Source organism: Dioscorea cayenensis, chromosome 19, assembly GCF_009730915.1.
Source record: "Dioscorea cayenensis subsp. rotundata cultivar TDr96_F1 chromosome 19, TDr96_F1_v2_PseudoChromosome.rev07_lg8_w22 25.fasta, whole genome shotgun sequence".
Taxonomy (NCBI): domain Eukaryota; kingdom Viridiplantae; phylum Streptophyta; class Magnoliopsida; order Dioscoreales; family Dioscoreaceae; genus Dioscorea; species Dioscorea cayenensis.
In genome coordinates, this window is record NC_052489.1 from 22,601,565 (window position 1) to 22,624,150 (window position 22,586).

Below are 22,586 nucleotides of genomic sequence, written 5' to 3' on the forward strand. Positions count from 1 at the left end.
TTGTTAATATTATGTTATTTTTGCTTCTCACTTGCTAATCAGATTTTGTTTGATGTTTGTAGGTAGAGTTTTGTTGCTGATGGATGCCTTCATTTGGTGCTATAAAATTAAATCATATCTCAATGATGCATCCATCATATCAAGGTTTGATATGATGCATCCATCATATCTCAATAGGGTAGAACTATTAGTTTTTATTTCAACATGGATTCGGTCATAAATGAAATTTTTAGTTTTATATAACATTTCTTGAAGATCATTTCAGAATCACATATCTTTGTAAATTTTAATATAAATATCATAACTTTGAAACAAAGACTTGTTGCCAAACTTTAATCTAATCAAAATGACTCCCAATTGTTTGCAAATAATGCATATAAAACACTGTTTTGTGCCTTCAATCTTGAATCTAATCAAACTTTATTTAGACACTGACACCAACCATAGATTTGTGGATAATAAGAGACACCCAATTAGTCAAAAGGGTGACTTGATGAGGACATCAAGCACAATTTAAACTACATTTTATCTCACAAAATATACAAAATACATCATTAGTTTCTTCATTTCTATCTCTAAATCAATTGCAGTAAATTTTAATCAGCTCAAGAAAAGGCAGCCACATCACACGTGTTTGTGATAAATACAAATGAGATCAATGTCTCAACGTCAGCAGAAAAAAAAGGTTCAACAGGAACTAAATTCCTCATATGCTTTTTTTCACAATCATTTTACTGATCCATCATTCTTAATTAGAAGAAAGGTAATGAGAACAATGAGCAAAGAATGAGGACATGTCTTTGCTGTAGACTTAACAAGTTTTTTTTGTTCCAGTGATCTTAACTGACACATGCATATCAAGAATTTTATTCAAATAATGTATTTGAAAGGACCAGTAGAATAATATGCTTCTCAAACTCTGTATTTTCATGTCAAGTTATGAGTCTAAGAGGTTGATCATATAAAAAATAGTATTGGTAATAAATGCAATATTTGACCAATAAAACAGTTTGGGAGTTCATTGAGAATTCTTGTCCTTGTCGGAGATTGAGAATATCAGTAAAAAACATAATGACAACCAAATAAGCTGCAAATTTCAACAAATCCTCAGTTTCCTTCGAAATTGGTCCTAACCGAGACCAATCTCCGCTGTACTTGAACAATTACAGAGCCGTGTAACAAATAATGTGTTACTATGATGAAAATGACTTGATGCATTTCTCTTATGCATTGATGAAAGCAATGGAGAAAAACACTTGAAAGTTATCTTTCACATTTTGCAAAGGAATTAAATCAAAGATAACTGAAAGAGAAAAAATAAGCTCTGTATTTGATTTATTATTGTGATATTATAAAATAAATGGCCGGGGATCCTTCTCCCGGATAATCTGTAAAGTATCTGCCACCGTGTCAGCGTTTAATGCATCTGCATTGACACTTGATAAATCATGCCTGCCATCTCGTGAAGACCTTCCATCAAACACCCAAGTCTATGAAATCACCCTTTTTCTCAATGTTAGCTTTCACATCAAAACTAGATTTGATACTTTGCATGTTGGGATGAAATACAAGGGATGATGCAGGTGACCTTAGATCAAATAATCTCTTATTGGTGATCTGTGTTCGGCCCTCCAATTGTAGTAAAACATGCAGATTGGGCCACCCTTGTTCGTACATCCACGTGTCTTTTCATGATTGGGCGGTTCAAATTAAAGTTGGCACCTAGATTCTCTCCAAGATTTGAATGAAAGACCGGGCCCATAATGTAATTAAATAACTAATAAACAAAGAGTGATTCAGTGGAGTGACATCCAAAAAAATGCATTGTTGAGTGATGGGCCCCACAATCAATATTTTATTATAGAATGTACAAGGCATTGTTGGGGGAAGACTGAGAGGAAGAAAAACGTAGAGAGAAAGATTAATAATTATATAAAGCTCTGATTTGAATTGAAGAGACCAATATATATAATGGAAAAAGAGGAAATCTTCACAGTGTATTTATTATTTAAGAGATACGGTCCAAGTACGCTTCTTAATTGTATGCATGGGATTTGTCTCGCCGAAGCTATTGAAGACAATCCACAGTCATGGTTGGACTACGCCAACACATTACAAAAACATGAAGAATCAATATATTGTATGCTTCGAGCAGTAGCAACCACAGGTAAGCAAGATGCAGAAGTTGCCGAAGCATATACCGTTGTGGAGAAGATGCGATTAAAAAATACAAAAAAAAAAAGGGTAACATCGGGACGTCCAAGGGCGCAATACAAACAGGGTGGTAACCCAGAACGATAAAATCAAAGTAAAGAGGAGGTACATGAATCATGTAGGCTCAAGTAATCTAATGTCCAATAAATAAATATAAAGTTGAAATATGAATGCAGTAGGTATTGTAACGATATAGTAGTATAATAATGAAATAATAATGTTGCTCATTCGGTATGTGTAAGAAAAATATGGAGGAGTGATAAACGTTGGCAATGGAAAAAGAAACTAATAACAAAACATTGAATCCCAGTTAATATAAATCATACTGAATATGTGCTGTATTTTGTACATCAATGATATGACTCAAGAACTGGCGAACAAAATATACAATAACCCGAATGATAGAATTAATTGAAATAACACTAAAACTCTGTAAAACCACATTACACGACAACAAAATAAATGAAGAAAACTATCGGTCAAAGGCTGGAGGTCCATCCAGATTATGAAGAACAACCAACACTTGTTTAACCCCAAGGACTTACGAAGATTGTAGTTGAAACGTACTTCAATTGTTATGCGGTCCCAATTGTGTAGAAATGGCTGGCTGATATGCTCTTTTACACGGAAGTACAAGAGATTTATCAAATCCCAAATAAAAACGCCATTGTTAGCCTGAGCCTCCGTTATAAGGTCGTCAGTCCTATAATCCATTATTAACAAAGTAACAAAAGACAGAGTTGTAAGAACGACAGTCAGAGTGAAGATATAGCACCGTCACTGGCAGGTGTCTCTGGCGATTGATAGAGTGGAGATACAATGAATTCAAAATGTGCATTATGTAATGTCCAAACATGTAAAGGGAGATTCTCCTCTTTATTTAGGTAAGCTTTATAGGTAGAATTATGTCCGGGATTACGTATCACAATAGATGGAATACCACATCTTTTTTGAACCGGTTTACCATACTTACAATTCGTTTGCAAATCCATTCCACTCCGTCCCGATGCTGTGCTTCGTCGCTTCGTTCCGCAACGCTCTAGCATCTGCCTGTTCACCCTTGTATATGAGCCATATACAACAGTTGTGTGGTTATGAGACAATTAAGATTAAATTATCAAAACAAAATTATGATCGTAATCAACCTTTCCCATGTTAAGAAGAATAAAAAATGATTAAAGATAGGATTAGTTGTACATGTTTATCCCAATGCTTTTTTGTTCGACTTTATTCTTTCGTTATCAATGGAAAATAGCGACAAAAAATAATAGTTTAATTGCAACATGTGTTGATGTTCATAATTTTTTTACTAAAAAGAATGAGTTGAGATTTTTTTTTTTGTATTTTTTTTGACAAATGTGAATAAGCCACATGTTAGGGACGGTGAGAAAATAAAATCTATAACACATGTACTCTTCACCTGTGTGAGTTAGGATTGGAACTAATCTTCTCGGTAGGACAAATGTCCTGTATAGGAGACAAAATACCAATAGAATAAACGGTCATTGACAATAAATTAAAATTTTTAAAAATTGCATCAATATTTGTAAAGATAAAAAATGTATCAAATAAGAGAATTCTTGATTTTATAATGCATGTTTCCTTTTACTTAGTTTAGCATTATCACTTGCCATGTTGAAAGTGTTTGTGGGGCTTGAGATCTTCTGCATCTTATTCACCATTTGTTGTAATCTTATCCAAAGTTTGGGATTAGGTTTTTATGGACTTGAAGTGGGAGACATGTTTTCGTCTGTGCGTGTGAGAGAGAGTGTGGGTGATGTGCATGTTTGAATAAAGTAAGTCACCCACCATTTTAAAAAATGCATTAAAAAAGTACATAGAATTAAACTTGTGCATCATGTATAATCAAATCTAATTACCAATTATCTTTATTTTTATATTCTATATTAATTACCAAAACAAAAACTTGATCTCTATCAATACTAGACTAATAATTATGTTTGGGCCAAGAACTTTCTATTTGGGATCGTACCATCTAGCCCATTTCCAAGATATTTGGCTTGATTTAAATATATATATATATATATATATATTGATTAAAGTATATATATACATATATACATAAATGTTTCTTGCATAAGTAGTTTTTTTTTTAAATTAAATTAGTCAGTTTTCTGTTTTCTAGGTAGCCTAGAGAAAACTTTAAACCTTTTTTTTATGTATAGGTTTTTGTCCTTAAGAAAAAAAATTTAACTGTTGTTTTGTATTTTTAGTAATATTTACAGAAAAACACCAACACAAGGGTTACCTCTTTCTTTTGCATTTTTATAAGATAATTAATAATTAAAAATAAGTTGATCAATATTTAATTTTTTATAATTATAAAAATAAGTTAATCTAGCAGGCCTTCTAAGTTGAACTTGTGAGTGTAAGAAATGCGTGATTTTTAATTATAATTTTGTTCATAAAAACATACTAATAATACTTTAAGAAACATTAAATATTGAGAAAGAAAATAGTGATATCTAATGTTTAAATCCCAATTGCTAAATATGTCATCCAAATAGGTCCTAAAATTAATAATAGACTCTACCTTAGTTGATTGCATGATTCATCCATTAAATTCATAAATTAAACATACAAAGATTGTAAACATTATTAAACAAAACTTCATGCTCATCATTATATATATATATATATGGATGTGCAAATATATAGTTAGATGGGATCAAACACATGAGACATCACCAAATGAACAACTGAAAAGATTAAAAAATTAACTCCAACTAAAATTTAGTCTTTTCCATAATAATAATAAAAAAAAATGAGTACATATCTAAATAATATTAATCAAATGAAATAAGAAAAAAAAACCCTGATAATTAATTCAACTTCAAGCAGTAGGATAAGAAGCAGCCATGGCAATGCCACACATGCCACGTAGATCAGCAATATCCCTCTCCATCCTCACATATCCTTTCTCCCCCCAACTTTCTCCCCATGAGTTCTTCACAATCCAATACTTAGTACCATTACTAGTAACCCCATAACCAACAGCAGCCACTCCATGATCAAGTAAGTTACCACAACCTTTATCTGAGAAAACACCACTACTGTAAAACTGGAAAGAACCACTAGCATCAATAGCAACTGAGACAGGTTGGTTAGCCACAGCCTTGAGCAAGTCTGCTTCACTGTTTGCAGGCACATCCTCATAGCTCTTAATGGTAGCAGCGTGTGAAGCCGCTTTCTCGGTGTCACAAGAATCATCTGCGCCTGTATAAGGATACTTATCTTCGGTGTTTAGACCACCATTGTTGATAATAAACTTAAATGCCTCATCCATTAGCCCACCTTTGCATCCTTGGTCGCCACCCTTGATATCACAGTCCACAAGCTCTTGCTCCGACAAGGAGATCAACTTACCTGTGCTCAACATTGCCGCTCCTTCCATCGATGCCACCGCAGAGAATGCCCAACAAGATCCTGTTATTTTTATTAATATTTGTCATTGATATTGATGGAAAAATTAAGTTCTCTATCATGTGAAAATGTATATATATATATATATATATGAGTTAATTAATTACCGCATTGGCCTTGATCTTTGATGGGAGTGACAGCACCCTTGGTTCTCCAGTCCACAGATTCAGGAGCATCAGTGGAGTTTGCATACTTGAAAGAGGTCTTGCTGGCTTTATTGTTAGAACTGAAAGGCTTGAAACCAGTGTGCATGGCTCTGAACTCTTGGTTGGTAAGATCTGCAAACTGGTTAATGCCGAGTTCAAACGTGTGATTCCCGGCTGCATTGAAGGACTCAATGAACTGGACATTGGACATGAAAATCTCAAAACGATGGAGTTTCTCTTCGGTAGTTTTGTACGTTCGGCCGTACTCAACCATCCACTGCTCATACCTCTCGGCCATGGAGCGTTCAGTACTCTTGAGTACTCTTGAGGATGCAACCATGGAAGAAGAGATGGTGAGGATGAAGAAGGAGAGGAATAGAGACATGTTTGAAGCCATGAGTGATGATATATGGTATGAGATTTGGGATGGTTGAGTGAGTTGAGAGGTTGTGTTGAGGGTTAGGGTTTATATAGGTGTGTTGGAGGTGGTGCGGGAGTGATGAGGTGGTGTAGGTTGAGAGGGTCACATGGAGTTTAGTCTGGCGAAGAGTATGGATTGAGAATGACTAGCTCTTAATGCATGGTGAAGTCTTCTAATATTTAAGGTTGTGTTTTTATTCTGGCATGGATGCGTGTTGCATGGATTGAGAAGCGTTTACGTGGTTAGATCTATTAGGTTGCCGGGTTTTATGGGGAAAACCTAGTCCTTAATAATGTGTTTAATTATGCCTTAGAATTAGGCAAGTTTGGAGTTGTGTTTGAAAAACAGACATACACACGCACTAAGCGCGTGTAATTTACATGCATTTAATTTTATAAATACAAATATAAAGTATTTGTAGTAAGAATAATTTGTACGTGTGTGTTTGTGCGCGTGTGTAAATGGGGAATATTAAATTTTAATTGTAACTGTGAGAAAAAAAAATGGATACATGGTAACTCGTTGTTTAGTATTTATGATTATATATATATATATATATAGAATCATTATTTGTATTGATAAATATTTAAAAGGGAAAATTACTGTTTTGAATAACTCAGACAACTCTTCCTTTATTGTTTCACTTCCTTTTTGCCCCTGCAGGTCACTAGGACTGGCTCCATGTTATGAAATTCCATCGTTGTCCTTAAAAATGGTGGGAAAACAATCGTCCGATCACATCATGTTAAACCTTTTTGTATACATTTTTTCATTCTTTTTGCATTCCTTTTTGTTAAACACATACAGAAACAAAAGAATATGTTAAACAGAGAACCCATTTCTTAAACAGAGAACTTATTTTTTAAACAGAAACCTCATTTCTTAAATAGAGAACTCATTTTTTTAAACAGAAACCTCATTTTTTAAACAGAGAACTCATTTTTTTAAACAGAAATCTCATTTCTTAAACATGAAACTCATTTCTTAAACAGAAACCTCATTTCTTAAACAGAAAACTCATTTTTTAAACAGAAACATTGATATTTAAACATAAAAACCAATATTTACGTGATAAATTAATCTTGGGGTATAAAAACCAATTAATCTTGTCCACTCGTACATATTTAAATAGAAACAATGATATTTAAGCACTTTTTAAATGTAAACACAATATATTAAACAAAAAGAACGATAGTTAAATAAAGACAACCAAGCATAAAGACGGTCGTTCTTTATTATATGGAGATAAAGATATTTATATTAAAAATTTGATAAGTTTGTGGAAAAGAATTTAGGTTAGCATGATTACATTATAACTACAAACTACAAGAAAAAAAATTTAGGTTAGCATGAAGAGTAATGCATATACTCGTTTCTTAAACATAGAACTCATTTTTTTAAACAGAAACCTCATTTCTTAAATAGAGGACTCATTTTTTTAAACAGGAATCTCATTTTTTAAATATAAACCTCATTTCTTAAACAGAAACATTGATATTTAAAATGAAAACCAATATTTACGTGACAAATTAATCTTGGGTATGAAAACCAATTAATCTTGGTCACTTGTACATATTTAAATAGAAACAACGATATTTAAACACTTTTTAAAATGTAAACATAATATATTAAACAAAAACATCGATAGTTAAATAAAGACAACCAAGTATAAAGACGACCGTTCTTTATTATATAGAGATAACGATATTTACATTAAAAATTTAATAAGTTTCTGAAAAATAATTTAGGTTAGCATGTATTTATTTCTTAAACAGAAAACTCATTTTTTAAACAGAACCTCATAATTTAAATAGAAACATTATATTTTAAACAGAAACCTCATGTTTTAAATAGAAACTCATTGCACCGAAGGGCATTATGGCCAAACCATGTCACACTTGCCACAGCTTCTAACGCAAAGGACAATTTCATCCAAAAAATTCCCAATTAACTCTATCAATCACTATTAGATGATTTGGGGGTTTAAAAAATCATTGTATTCAAAAGGAAGAAGTTTTTATGGATATTCAAATTTAGGGGGAGAATCTGTGCATATTGCAAACTTTGGGGGTGTTTTTAGCAATTTCCACTATTAAAAAACAAGTGTTTTTTTTTTTCATTTTAGAAATTTGACAGTTTTTAAATAATATAGAAAGTATTATGAATACTTAAAAGATAACCTAATATGATTGCATTTTTTTTTCCCATTTTAAAATTTAAAAATTTAGGAGTTCCAATTAGTTTCACTAAATATGAATATATATATATATATATATATATATATATATATGTATCACCTTTATGTTTTTGAGAAAAATATTGTTCTCAATGTTGTCACCGTTGATCTCCTTAGTTCAATTATAACGGATTTAGCCAGTTAGAATTGTTTTTTTTTTTTTTTCACGTTTCATCGAATATAAATCATTCTTCTTGGAAGGCATTTTTAATTTCGGCTTGCTTTTCATTAAAAAGCTAACATATTACTAAGAGATGCCAACTTGATCCATCCTTTTCTAATTTAATAGATGGCTTGATAGTAAAGCACACAAAGACATTTAACTCAACCTGGTTCTCGAATGTGCAGAAACCCTATCTCACAGTGCTAAAATTTGAATTATTATTGTTGCTAGCCCTAGCAATACTTTTCATGAACTTTATGGTTGTCTATCCACAATGTTAACTAAGGGTGAATTTCAAGACTTGACCTTGGAACAAAAATGAGAATTTCTCAGTTAAGTTCTTTTACAATTTCTTGAATGACGGCGGGCTTAAATGTCATTTAGCAAATCTCTATGGAAAAGGGCTTATACTCTCAAAATTAAAATCTTTAACTAACTAGCCTTGCACAACAAGATTTAAACTATGAATAATTTGGTAAATTGTGTCTACGACAAAATTTCCATGACTATTTGTGTACTCGATCTGCCATGCAGCGGCGGAAATAGTGGACCATTTACTCCTAAATTGTCTGTTCACATCTAGTATATGGGCGCACTACTCTGCTTTACTCAATGTCCCAAACACTCCAACAACCCTGAAGGATGTTTGGTCCTCCCAGTGGACTAATAGTGCATTAAGTTTATGTGGTTTAGGAAACCTGCTTATTCGAGTGATCTGTTGGAATATTTGGATCAAATGGAATAATCGTATTTTCTCTTGCATATGCATCTTTCGTCTATCTGCAAAATTAATTATATGCTTATTATTTGGATGAATGCAACACCATAATTTCGAAAGTTTAAATTGGAGGAATCACCTCCATCAATTAAAGGAAGCCTTAACTTTGTGAGACTTTTGGTTTCCGCTTCCAAATAACCCAACAACTTCTAGAACAACCCTGGCAATCTAGATGTCTAATGGTTGCCGTATCCGCTTTGCATTTTTGGTTATGTGTGTAGTTTTTTCTATCCACCACTAGTAGATGTATAGTTTCCTTTTTGTTTTATTTTCTCCTTCACAGTATGTTTTAATCTTAGTCTTTTGCAATGGCTTTTGTTCTTGTTATGCTACAATGCTTTCACTTTCAATAAATTGTAGTTTATTCACCTATATCAATACATATATATTGTTAAAAGTAGTTTGCTATATATATATATATATATGCAATGGGTCTTTTTTCAAAAATAAATCAAAATAATTTTTTTGGGGTTCTAAAGAGTGCCCTTATGTATGTAAATATATGAAAAGGATTTTACATAACTATTGTTGGAGCAGTACTGGAAAGTACAAAAAAGGCCAGCAATAAAAAAGATTTAAAAAAAATTCTTATTTTTGAGGATATGATATTAGGAGATACATCCAAAATGTTGTTGATATATATATATATATATATATATATATATATATATATATATATATATATATATATAAATCTCTCTTTCACGTACAAGGCTTTAATGATAGTCTTCTCTCAATATTCCATTTCCTCCTCATATATCTTTGCTTCACCGGTGAGTGTTGTTTAAGCTATAAATCTATTCTTTTTTGTCTTTAATTAGTGAGTGGTGTTTAAGCTATAAATCTAATCTTTTTGTCTTTAATTAGTATTATCTAAAGAAAAACCAAAGGAATATATATATATAAAGTAGTAGCTTTTATAATGGATATATTTATAATTCTCCATCGGAGCATACTTCAATTTTCTTTTCTTAAATGAAGGAGTATGTATATGTAGATTAGTTTTAATAATGCTCATAAACTCAAACTGAATATATATATATATATATATATATATATATATATATATATATATATATATATATATATATATATATATATATATATATATATATATATATATAAAGTAGTAGCTTTTATAATGGATATATTTATAATTCTCCATCGGAGCATTCTTAATTTTTTTTTCTTAAATGAAGGAGTATGTATATGTAGACTAGTTTTAATAATGCTCATAAACTCAAACTTCAGTTTAGAAAGAATTCAGTAAATTATAAAAATAATTAGATTCATGAATGTGAATGAGATGGATATATATTTTATGCTTATCATATTAATGTCTTTCTTTTATCCAATGCTACTATCTCATTGCTAGTCATGCATTTTTTATTTCAATCATATTTAGTACTAGCTACTCACTATCCTAAAACGTACGACTCGAAAAAATCAGCACGGGAAAAAAAATCATGACAAATTTGTCACAATATTTGACACAGAATTTACAAACCGTGTCAAATATATAATTTTATAAAAAATATATTTTTTTTAATTTTGTGTCCAATACCGTGCCAAATATGCAAATTCAATAATTTTACACTATGGTGGCAAATGTAGTGGCAAACATTTTTTTAAAAAAATTAATTTATTAATAACGTGCTAAATACAGTGCCAAAAACCCAAATATATTATTATATTAATACCGTGCCGAATGGGTGCCAAAATACAAATATAATAGTATATTAATATCGTGCCTAAAATATAAATATAATAATATATTACTATTGTGTCAAATACCGTGCCAAAAATACAAATACAATAATTTATTAATACGGTTCCAAATACAGTGCCAAAAATATAAATATAATAATAATATTAATATCGTGCCAAATATCGTGCCAAAAATATAAATATAATAATATATTAATTCCGTGCCAAAAATATATATATATATATATATATATATATATATATATATATAATAATTTATTAATATTGTACCAAATAAAATGCCAAAAATCTAAATATAATAATTTATTAAAACTGTGCCAAATACCGTGCCAAAAATATAAATATATTAATTTATTAATACCTTAATTAGTTAAGTTTATATATTAAAAATAATTAATACACTTGGTAGTTTGGTAGCTACGCTTAAGTAATTCATTAAATAAGATTGAGGGTAACCCATCATGATTAGATCCATATTATTGTCCATAATTAGAACTAACTCTTTATAACCCCATCTTAAACAATGGTCACAACTTCATCACATTCACCTCCACCTCCACCTTCTTCATCCCCTCCTTCAATTCATTAGCACCATCACCACCATCGACAATCATCGCTGATCTCGCCACCATGGTCATCTTCGTCTTCCCTACAACCCCATAATCCCTCAACGCCCTTTGTGGATCCTACATCTCCACAACCCCACCATCAATGCCATCCTCCCTGCTGCCAAACCCTCGATCCTAATCATCTTCTTCAGTTGCACCACCATTCCTCCACCCTCTACATTATCTGTTACATGGCTCTATAATTATTTAGGAATAAAAAAAAACTGAAGACCTTAATGCTGGGGGTTCAACTACTGATAAAAAATGCGGAAGCCTAATAATGGAAGGAAAACATGGGCTGACATGGTAGAAGAAGAAGAACAAGAATAATGCTTAACTAATGGGAATGAAAACAATGAAGCATGCAACAGTCGCAAGGAAGAGCAAACATTCAAATCCTCAATTGCTCATTGGAGATTTTCAGAGCCTGAAGCCTTTGCAGGTGAAGCTATGAACACTATCTTAGGTGTTGTTGTCACCGTTACTAGAAAATATCTGCAATGGAGCATATACTCAATAAAAAATTTGGTACAAGGAAACATTTTTGCAATGAAGGGGAGAAGAAGAAGATGATGATCAAATTCAAGATCACAATAAGTGTACCTGCGATGAGGCAGTGGATCGCGATGGATGTGGAGGGTGGAAAGACGGTGGCACAGCTGAAGAAGATGATCATGATCGAGGGTTTGGCATCGGGGAGGATGGCGTTGATGGTGGAGGGCGTGGAGATGTAGGATCCGCAGAGGGCATTGAGGGATTATGGGGTTGTTGGGGGGACGAAGATGACCATGGTGGTGAGATCAACGGCGATTGGCAATGGTGGTGATGGTGCCGATGAAGGAGGGGACGAAGAAGATGGGGTGTAGAAGGAATTAATGAATTAGGGTTTTGTAACTTGCACATCTTGCAGGTTGCATCCTTCTCATATTTATATATAAGATAGTGTTACAATTTTTTGGTTTACAATCAACGTTAATACACATCCTATAATTATGTGATATGATTTGGTTCTTACCAAGTATACATGGACGTGATATGATTTGGTTTCTTACCAACTATACATGGATCCTAGTTATCTTAACATCCCTCTTCAATCACAACTGATGAAGATTGAGATTGCGCTTGAATTTCTCCTGTAGCTATACTAGCAATGGCTTTGTAAAACCATCCGCCACTTGATCTTGTGAAGGGATGAATCAAATGTCAAGAACCTTGCATGTAACTCGATCTCGGACGAAATGGAAATCCACTTCAATGTGCTTGGTCTTGGCATGGAAGACAGGGTTCACTGACAAGTAGGTGGCACCAAGATTATCACACCATAAGCATGCCGTCCGAGATTGAAATACACCAAGTTCACCAAGTAACGACTGTACCTAAATCTCTACCGTAGCATTAGCAATTGTTTTATATTCTGCTTCTGTGCTAGATCAAGAGACTATTGCTTGCTTGTGCGCACTCCATGAGATCAAGTTGGATCTAAAAAAAACAACAAAGGCACCTGTAGACCTCCTATCATCCTGACATCCCACCCAATTAACGTCGGGAAAGGTACCCACCAAGGTGGAGGCAGACCTATAAATCTTCATACCAATTGTTGCAGTGTGATTAAGATACGGAAGTATCCGTTTCATCGCCGTCCAGTGTACGTTGGTAGGACAGTGCAGGAATTGACACACCTTGTTAACAGAATAAGCTATATCAGGCCGTGTGAGAACAAGGTACTGAAGCGCCCCAATAGTGCTTATGTATTTGGTGGCCTCCTCGGGACCTAACGGATCCCCAATAGTAACAGAGAGCTTGTCGGTGTTAGGCATAGGAGTAGTAGCACCTTTGCATGTCGTCATGCCAACCCGACGTAGAAGATATGTCACATATTTGAACTGAGAGAGAACAATGCCATTATCCAATTATTTCACCTCAATTCCGAGAAAGAAGTGTAACTCACCAAGATCTTTTAAGGCAAACTCACTTTGCAATTTTCGCAAAAGAGTCTAAACAGCCAATGAGGAAGAGCTTGTGACAATAATGTCATCAACATAAATGAGAACATAGATAGTAGTTGCACCATTGTTATAAATAAATAAGGAAGTGTCAGCGCGAGAAGACATGAACCCAAGTTCCTATAGCTTTAAGCTGAGTCTAGCATACCAAGCTCGCGGTGCCTATTTTAAACCATATAGAGCCTTATACAGCTTGCACACAAGATGCGGTTGCCATGAGTCTATGTACCCAGGAGGTTGATGCATAAAGACTTCCTCTTCCATAACACCATGCAAAAACTCGTTTTGAACATCCAATTGCTGCAAGTCCCAACCACGTGATACAGCAATGGAGAGAACCAAGCAAATTGTAGCAGGTTTAACCACTGGGCTGAAAGTATCCTCATAATCAATACCATAACGCTGTCGAAATCCTTTTGCCACTAGACGAGCTTTGTATCTGTCGATGCTGCCATCCGCCTTGTGCTTAACCTTGTAAACCCACTTATAGTCTATGATGTTTTGAACGCAAGTGGGATGAACAAGACTCCAGGTAGCTGAAGTGCTTCAAATTCCTGATCCATAGTATGCTTCCAATTCGGATCTGCCAGCGCTATATCAAGCGACTCCGGTTTATCAGTGGCACTATACTCGTAACGAACAATGCCATCTATGAATATATGAGGCACCCTGATGTTGCCACGTAGACATGTCGTCATGTAGTGAGTGCTCCCATGTGGGGTAGGCGGCACAATAGGAGACTCAGATGCTTTAGGAGTGCTCGACGCTGCACTGGCCCACACTTGGTAGGCACTACCGCTTTCATCCCATAAGGCAGTCCCATTCCAGTAGGAGCAAACGGGGCCAAGCCCAGCCCAGTCATTTCATCCACCACACCAGGAGACACCGCATCTACAGTGTCATGCACGTTCGCCTCACCATGCACAGGGGCAACCTGTGGCTGAATAAAAACACCAGGCTACACAACAACAAGAGCATTAGTAGGTTCATTAGTCGCATAGCCATGATCAATACCCGGAACAATTGGAAAAAGAACAATTTCTGATAGGATGCGAGGACCAGTCATGCACAAAGAGGTGGCAAAAGGAAGTACTCCCTCATCGAAAACAACATTGCGGGAGATGTATATATGACCAGATGTTGGATCAAGACAATTATAGCCCTTATATTAAGTACTATAGCCGAGAAATACACATCGACGAGAGAAAAACTGAAGTTTGCGAGCATTGTAGGCTCCAAGATGAGGCTAACACGTGCACCCAAAAACCTTTAAGGAGTAATAATTAGGTTTGCTATTGAACAATTTTTCTAGTGGAGTGGAATTATGTATAACTTTACTTGGTAGCCGATTGATGAGGTAACTAGCAGTGCTAAAGGCTTCATCCCAAAACTTGAGGGGAACACCTGAAAGGGCAAGAAGAGCTAAACCAGTTTCGACGATGTGCAGATGCTTTCGTTCAACTGCACTGTTTTGTTGAGGTGTGTGAGGACAAGAAACATGATGAGCAATGCCAACTTGATTAAAAAATGAATGTAATTTGTGATACTCACCCCCCACCCACAATCGGGTTTGTATGCAAAGAATCTTCCTATCAAGTTGTTTTTTTCAACAAGAGTTTGAAAAATGAACAAATGTGCGAAAAAAACATCGACTCTTACTTTTTAAGAGGAAATACCCAAACAAACTTGCTAAAATCATCGAGAAAACTCACATAATATTTAAAATCCCCAGCAGAAGTAAGAGCAGGACCCCATACATCGGAGTAGACAAGTGCTAATAGAGACAACAAAAGTTCATGCGAAGTAGTGTAAGGTAACTGATGACTTTTAGCCTGTTGACATGAATAAAAAACTGACACATTATTGGAACTATTGGAACATGGAAGATTATTTAGACTAAGCACACGAAGAACTATAGAAAGCGATGGATGGCCGAGACAATTATGCTATCTTTCTTGAGTGGGTGTGGCAATGGAATAGGCATGTTTGGAGGACGCAGATGGTGAACTCGATAGGAGGGGATAGAGGCCACCCCTACATTCCCCACGAAGAAGCATTCTCTTCATTTTCTGATCCTTAATAAGAAAATGGTCAGGATGATATTCAAGAAATACATTGTTATCAGAGGTTAAAAGGTAAACGGAAACAAGATTTTTCTAGGCATTAGTGACATGGAGAATATGTTTCAAGGATAAAGCTTGATCCGGGGTATTAATCGAGGAATGACCAATATAACTAATAAACATACCTGCACCATCTGCAGTGTGCACCTGATCATGACCATGATATTTGTCACAGATTGTTAGCTTATCGAACTCGCTAATGATGTGGTTGGTGATGCCTGTGTCAGTGTACCAATTGGTATCGGCATTGTAAGGGATGTTGTTGATGTAGTTAGCCACACAATCATCCTCTGCCTGGTAGGAGTGATTGAAGTGATGACGATACTTCAACGCATTGTGTACCACCTTACCACACACTTGACATGTAGGCCTTAAGCTACCACCGCCCTTCTTGTTCTGGCCCTTGGAGTAGTCACGGTGTTCGCGGCCCTTCTGTTGTGGTCCACAACCATTGCCGCCGCGACTGCCACCTTGGCCGCCACCAAAATGGCCTCCCCGAAACCATCACCATGGCTGCCACCTTGATAGCCTCATGAAGGGAGATTGACGGTCGAACCAATTTGGAGAGCCTGATTCTATTTTTCCAGGTGAGTCTTATAGAAGAGAAAATAGGCATAGAACTCAGACAGATCGATCGAGTCAGACCTGGTCATGATAGAGGAAACCAGCGGGTTGTACTCAGTGTCGAGACCCGCTATGATGTAGCCGATCATATCATCATCGCTCATTGGATGACCTGTAGACGCCATCTGATCCACAAGTAATTTCATGCGGTTGAAGTACTCCATCGCGCTCAAATCATTCTTGCGCATTGTGGAGAGTTGCATCCAGATTTGCATGATCCGGGCCTTGGATTGTGATGTGAACATGCGTTCAAGCATAACCCACACCTTTGATGCAAATGTCAAGCCAATGACCTGCGACAGCACTGCCGGTTAAAGCGACACAAGAAGTGTGCCGAGTACTTGTTGATCCTTGAGAAGTAAGACATTGTACTCCAGGTTGGGAATGACCTTCTCAACTATCTTGCGGTTAATCATCTCAGTCACCTTGATGGTTGTTGGCGGCGCGACCTCCGATCCATCAATGAAACCAAGAAGTTGATAGCCTCGGATGATAGGCATTTGTTGCGCCTTCCATAGAAGGTAATTTTCCCTCATGAGTTTCACATTGATGAAGTTGGTGAGACCAAGAGATAATGCCGCTGTGCCGGTTGAAGAAGCACCAGAATTCATTGGATGTTTTGTGGAAGAGACCTCTATGATACCATAAAAGGAATTAACGAATTATGGTTTTGTAATTTGCGTACCTTGCAGGTTGCATCCTTCTCATATTTATATATAAGATAGTGTTACAATTTTATGGTTTACAATCAACGTTGATACATACCCTGTAATTATGTGATATGATTTGATTCTTACCAACTATACATAGATGTGATATAATTTGGTTTCTTACCAACTATACATGGATCCTAATTATCTTAACAGGGTGGAAGTGAATGTGTTGAAGTTTTGACCACTGTTTAAGATGGGGTTAAAAAGAGTTAGTTCTAATTATGGACAATGATATGGATCTAATCATGATTGATTACCCTCAATCATATTTAATGAATTAATTAAGCGTAGCTGGCAAACCACCAATTGTACTAATTATTTTTAATACATAATTTTAACTAATAAAGGTATTCATAAATTAATATATTTTTATTTTTGACACGCCATTTGATACGGTTTTAATAAATTATTATATTTAGATTTTTGGCACTGTATTTGGTACAATATTAATAAATATTATATTTATATTTTTTTGGCATGATATTAATAAATTAATATATTTTTATTTTTGGCATGACATTTGACACTATATTAATATAATTAAATTTGTATTTTTGGCACGGTATTTGATACGATATTAATATTATAATTATATTTATATTTTTTACACTATATTTGGCACCATATTAATAAATTATTATATTTGTATTTTTGGCACAGTATTTGGCACAATAGTAATATATTATTATATTTATATTTTTGGCACGGTATTAGACACGGTATTAATATACTATTATATTTGTATTTGGACACTGCATTCGGCACGGTATTAATATAATAATATATTTGGGTTTTGGACACTGTATTAATGAATTAATTTTTTTAAAAAAATATGTTTAGCACTACATTTGGCACCGTTGAGTAAAATTATTGAATTTGTATATATATTTGGCACGGTATTTAGCACATAATTAAAAAAATATTTCTAAAAATTATATATTTGACACAGTTTGTAAATTCTGTGTCAAATGTTGTAACAAATTTGTTACGATTTTTTTCCTGTGCTGATTTTTCTGTGCCGATTTAGGATTTTTTTTTTGTGTGTGCGCAGTGAGTAGCTAATACTAAATGCGATTGAAATAAAAAAAATACATGACTAGCAATGAGATAGTAACATTGGATAAAAGAAAGACATTAATTTTATAAGCATAAAATATATATCCATCTCATTCACATTCATGAAGCTAATTATTTTTATAATTTACTGAATTCTTTCTAAACTGAAGTTTGAGTTTATGAGCATTATTAAAACTAGTCTACATATACATACTCCTTCATTTAATAAAAAAAAATTAAGAATGCTCCGATGGAGAATTATAAATATATATATATCCATTATAAAAGCTACTTCTTTATATCTATATATATATATATATATATTCCTTGATTTGTCTTTGATGTTTTCTTTAGGTAATACTAATTAAAGACAACAAGAATAGATTTATAGTTTAAACAACACTCACCGGTGAAGCAAAGACATATGAGGAGGAAATGGAATATTGAGAGAAGACCATCATTAAAGCCTTGTATGTGAGAGAGCGATTTTTTTTTTTTTTTTTTTTTTTATATATATAAAACCAACATTTCGGATGTATTTTCTAATATCATATCCTCAAAAATAAGAAATTTTTTTAAATCTTTTTTATTGCTGGGCTTTTTTGTACTTTCCAGTATTGCTTCCAACAATAGTTATGTAAAATTCTTTTCATATATTTACATACATAAGGGCACTCTTATAGAACCCCAAAAAATTATTTTGATTTATTTTTGAAAAGAAAAACCCCCATTATATATATGTATATATATAGCAAACTACTTTTAACAAAATATATATATATATATATATATTGATAAAGGTGAATAAACTTCAATTTATTGAAAGTGAAATCATTGTAGCATAACAAGAACAAAATCCATTGCAGAAGACTAAGATTAAACCATACTAGGAAGGAGAAAATAAAACAAAAAGGAAACTATACATCTACTAGAGGTGGATAGAAAAAAAACTACACACATAACTAAAAATGCAAAGCGGATAAGGCAACCATCAGACATCTAGATTGCCTGCATTATTCTGGGAGTTATTAGGTCATTTGGAAGCAGAAACCAAAGGTCTCACAAAGTTAAGGCTTCTTTTAATTGATGGAAGTGATTCCTCCAATTTAATCTTTTGAAAGTATAGTGTTGCATTTATCCAAACAATAAGCATGTGATAAATTTTGTAGATAGACGAAAGATGTGGTAATCCTATGCAAGAGAAAATATGATTATTCCATTTGATCAAAATATTCCAACAGATCACTCGAAAAAGCAGGTTTCCTAAACCACATAAACTTAATCACTATTAGTCCACTGGGAGGACCAAACATCCTTGAGGGTTGTTGGAGTGTTTGGGACATTGAATAAAGTAGAGTAGTGCGCCCAGATACTAGATGTGAACAGACAATTTGAGAGAAAGTGGTCCATTTTCCGTCGCTGCATGGCAGATCGAGTACATAAGTAGTCATGAAAATTTTGTCGTAGCCACAATTTACCAAATTATTCATATTTTAAATCTTGTTGTCCAAGGCTAGTCAGTTAAAGATTTTAATTTTGAGAGTATAGGCCCTTTTCTATAGGGATTTGCTAACGGGCATTTAAGCCCACCATCATTCAAGAAATTGTAAAAGAACTTAACTGAGAAATTCTCATTTTTGTTCCAAGGTCAAGTCTTGAAATTCACCCTTAGTTAACATTGTGGATAGACAACCATAAAGTTCATGAAAAGTATTGCTAGGGCTAGCAACAATAATAATTCAAATTTTAGCACTGTGAGATAGGGTTTCTGCACACTCAAGAACCAGATTGAGTTAAATGTCTTTGTGTGCTTTAATATCAAGCCATGTATTAAATTAGAAAAGGGTGGATCAATTTAGCATCTCTTAGTAATATGTTAGCTTTTTAATGAAAAGTAAGCCCGAAATTAAAAATGCCTTTCAAGAAGAATAATTCATATTCGGTGAACGTAAAAAAACAATTCTAACTGGCTAAATCTGTTACAATTGAAAGAGATCAATGGAGACAACATTGAGAACAATATATATATATATATTGTTAAGATATCTTCTGAATATTTATATCTATCAATTAGACAGCTGTGATTGGCTTAGATTGAATGCTTGTAATTACTGTATAGGTTCACTGCATCTATTACTTTTCTTCTTTGCCTATAAATATGGGTCTTGTATACTTTTCAAAGGTATGGAATACAGTATCATCTTCTTCTTTTGAAGCCAGATTATTTTCTTTCTCTTCTGTTATCTTTTATGGTATCAGAGCTCTATAAAATTTTTGCTCAAAATTTAGTATCTCTTGCTTAAGGCTTCTGTTAGTTTTCATCCCTTACATCAGAGATTTGTTAGATCTGTTAGATCTCATCGTTGGAATCCAGCTTTCCTAAAGCTCTGCAACTAATTTTGTTTATTTGGCTTGTTTTGATCTGGTTTACCTTGTTGTATTCATGCTACTATTATTCCACTTGCTGTTTACCTGGTGGGTTGATCTTAGTACAATTCTTATGGCAAACTCTGATGTTTCATAGCCCATAACCATTATCCTTGATGGTACCAATTATTCACACTGGGCTCAAGCTTTTCAAAATTTTCTTCGTGGCCGCAAGCTTTGGAAATAGGTTACAAGTCAAGTTAGCCTTCCTGTAGCAAACAAAGAAGTATATTCTGATAATTTTGAGGCTCGATTTGAAGAATGGGACAGTAATAATCACAAGATCATTACTTGGATTACTAACACTTCAGTGCCTACCATAAATTGTTTATTTAGCAGATTTGACACTGCAAAATGTTTTTGGGATTTCTTGGCTAATCGCTACACTGCTACTGATCTCTCTCGTCAGTATCAAATTTCACTCCGCTTGCATGATATGAAACAACAACCTGGACAGTCAATTCAAGAATTTTATTTTGACATGGTTTGTTTATGGGATCAACTTGCTAAGTCTGAACCACCATGGGATTGCAAGAGTGATGCTAAGAAATTTACTACCCATCGTGATGCCAATCGTCTTATCCAGTTTCTAATGGTATTGAATGATGATTTTGAGCCCACAAGAGCTTCCATTCTCAATCAAAGGCCACTCCCTACTCTTCATGATGCCATTAAGATTTTGCTCTCAAAAAAAACTCGTAGATGTATTTCTGTTCCCCGTTTCACAGATACAGTTCTTGTTACTCATTCCAGTGTAAAATCCTCTTCCTCAAAAAGTTGTAACTATTGTCACAAACTTGGGCACTTTGTTATGGATTGTCCCACCAGAGTATGTCTCATTTGCCAGAAGAAAGGCCCTCGTCATTTTCCTCAGCATTATCCTCAGAATCCAGATAAGTCTAGCGGGAAAAGTTTATTTTCTCATGATGCTGCCATTACTAATTCTTCTCCAATCTCTGATCATGATCATCTTGGCTTTGCTTCATCAATGGTCCCATTGAGTGAAATTGAATCAATTATCAAACAAGTTCTATCAAAATCTGTCACATCTACAGCTCTATCTATGACTTCGGGTACTTCTTGGTATTTTGATTCTGCATGTTGCAACCATATGACTTCAGATCCCACTCTTTTCTCTACAAAACAAAGTCATCCTAATGCACCTACTATACAAACAGCTGATGGTTCTTGCTTGCATGTTAGTTAGATTGGAAATATTTCCAAATCTGATGTTACATTATCTGAAGCTTTTCTAATTCCCAAACTACAACTTAATCTATTATCTATTGGGAGAATCTATGACCTTAGACTTCATGTTTTTTTTTACTCCTTCTGGTTGTTGTGAGCAGGATCCGCAGATGGGGCAGAATCTTGGGACCAGCCGTAAAATTGGTCATCTTTTTGAGTTGGTTTGCCTTCATCTTCCTCGGTCATTGTTCGCTCCATCTCAATCTGCTGCATCTACCACATCCACTCCATCATTAAGTCTATGGCATTCTCATTTGGGCCATGTGTCTGTTGGTCATTTAAGATTATTATCTTCCCAAGGTTATTTAGGTTCTGTCAAGAATGATCAATTCGATTGTTCTTCTTGCCAACTTGCTAAAACTCATGCTTTACCATTCAATAAAAGTGATTCTATGTCTTCTGCATCTCTTGATTTAATTCATTCTGATATCTGGGGCCCCTCCCCTACTACAACAATGGGTGGATCAAAATATTTTGTTATATTTGTTGATGACTATTCCCGATATACATGGCTTTATCTGTTGCATCATAAATCAGACTTGCCAAAGATTTATGATGCAACAGATAAAGCCATGTATATCGGGAATAGTCATCAACAAATATAACAAAATATTTGTTGATGACTATTCCCGATATACATGGCTTTATATGTTG

General features: G+C 34.2%; 2 protein-coding genes and 1 non-coding gene across 3 annotated transcripts; all 3 read right to left on the minus strand.

Moving 5' to 3' along the window:
- Window positions 1-5,068: 5,068 nt before the first annotated feature.
- LOC120250101 (senescence-specific cysteine protease SAG39-like) lies at window positions 5,069-6,224 on the minus strand. Its single transcript, XM_039258878.1, has 2 exons — window positions 5,766-6,224; window positions 5,069-5,661 (listed from the first exon to the last, which is right to left on the minus strand). Exons 1-2 carry the CDS (start codon window positions 6,199-6,201, stop codon window positions 5,069-5,071), a joined length of 1,029 nt encoding a protein of 342 aa, XP_039114812.1. The 5' UTR covers window positions 6,202-6,224.
- A 6,710-nt stretch (window positions 6,225-12,934) lies between these two features.
- On the minus strand, window positions 12,935-13,585 carry LOC120284162 (uncharacterized mitochondrial protein AtMg00810-like). The gene is made up of 2 exons (XM_039290956.1): window positions 13,240-13,585; window positions 12,935-13,026 (listed from the first exon to the last, which is right to left on the minus strand). Exons 1-2 carry the CDS (start codon window positions 13,583-13,585, stop codon window positions 12,935-12,937), a joined length of 438 nt encoding a protein of 145 aa, XP_039146890.1.
- Window positions 13,586-16,459: 2,874 nt separating this feature from the next.
- On the minus strand, window positions 16,460-16,595 carry LOC120250977. Its single transcript, XR_005533303.1, has one exon. It is a non-coding gene; the product is annotated as a small nucleolar RNA Z247 (small nucleolar RNA).
- Window positions 16,596-22,586: the final 5,991 nt, after the last annotated feature.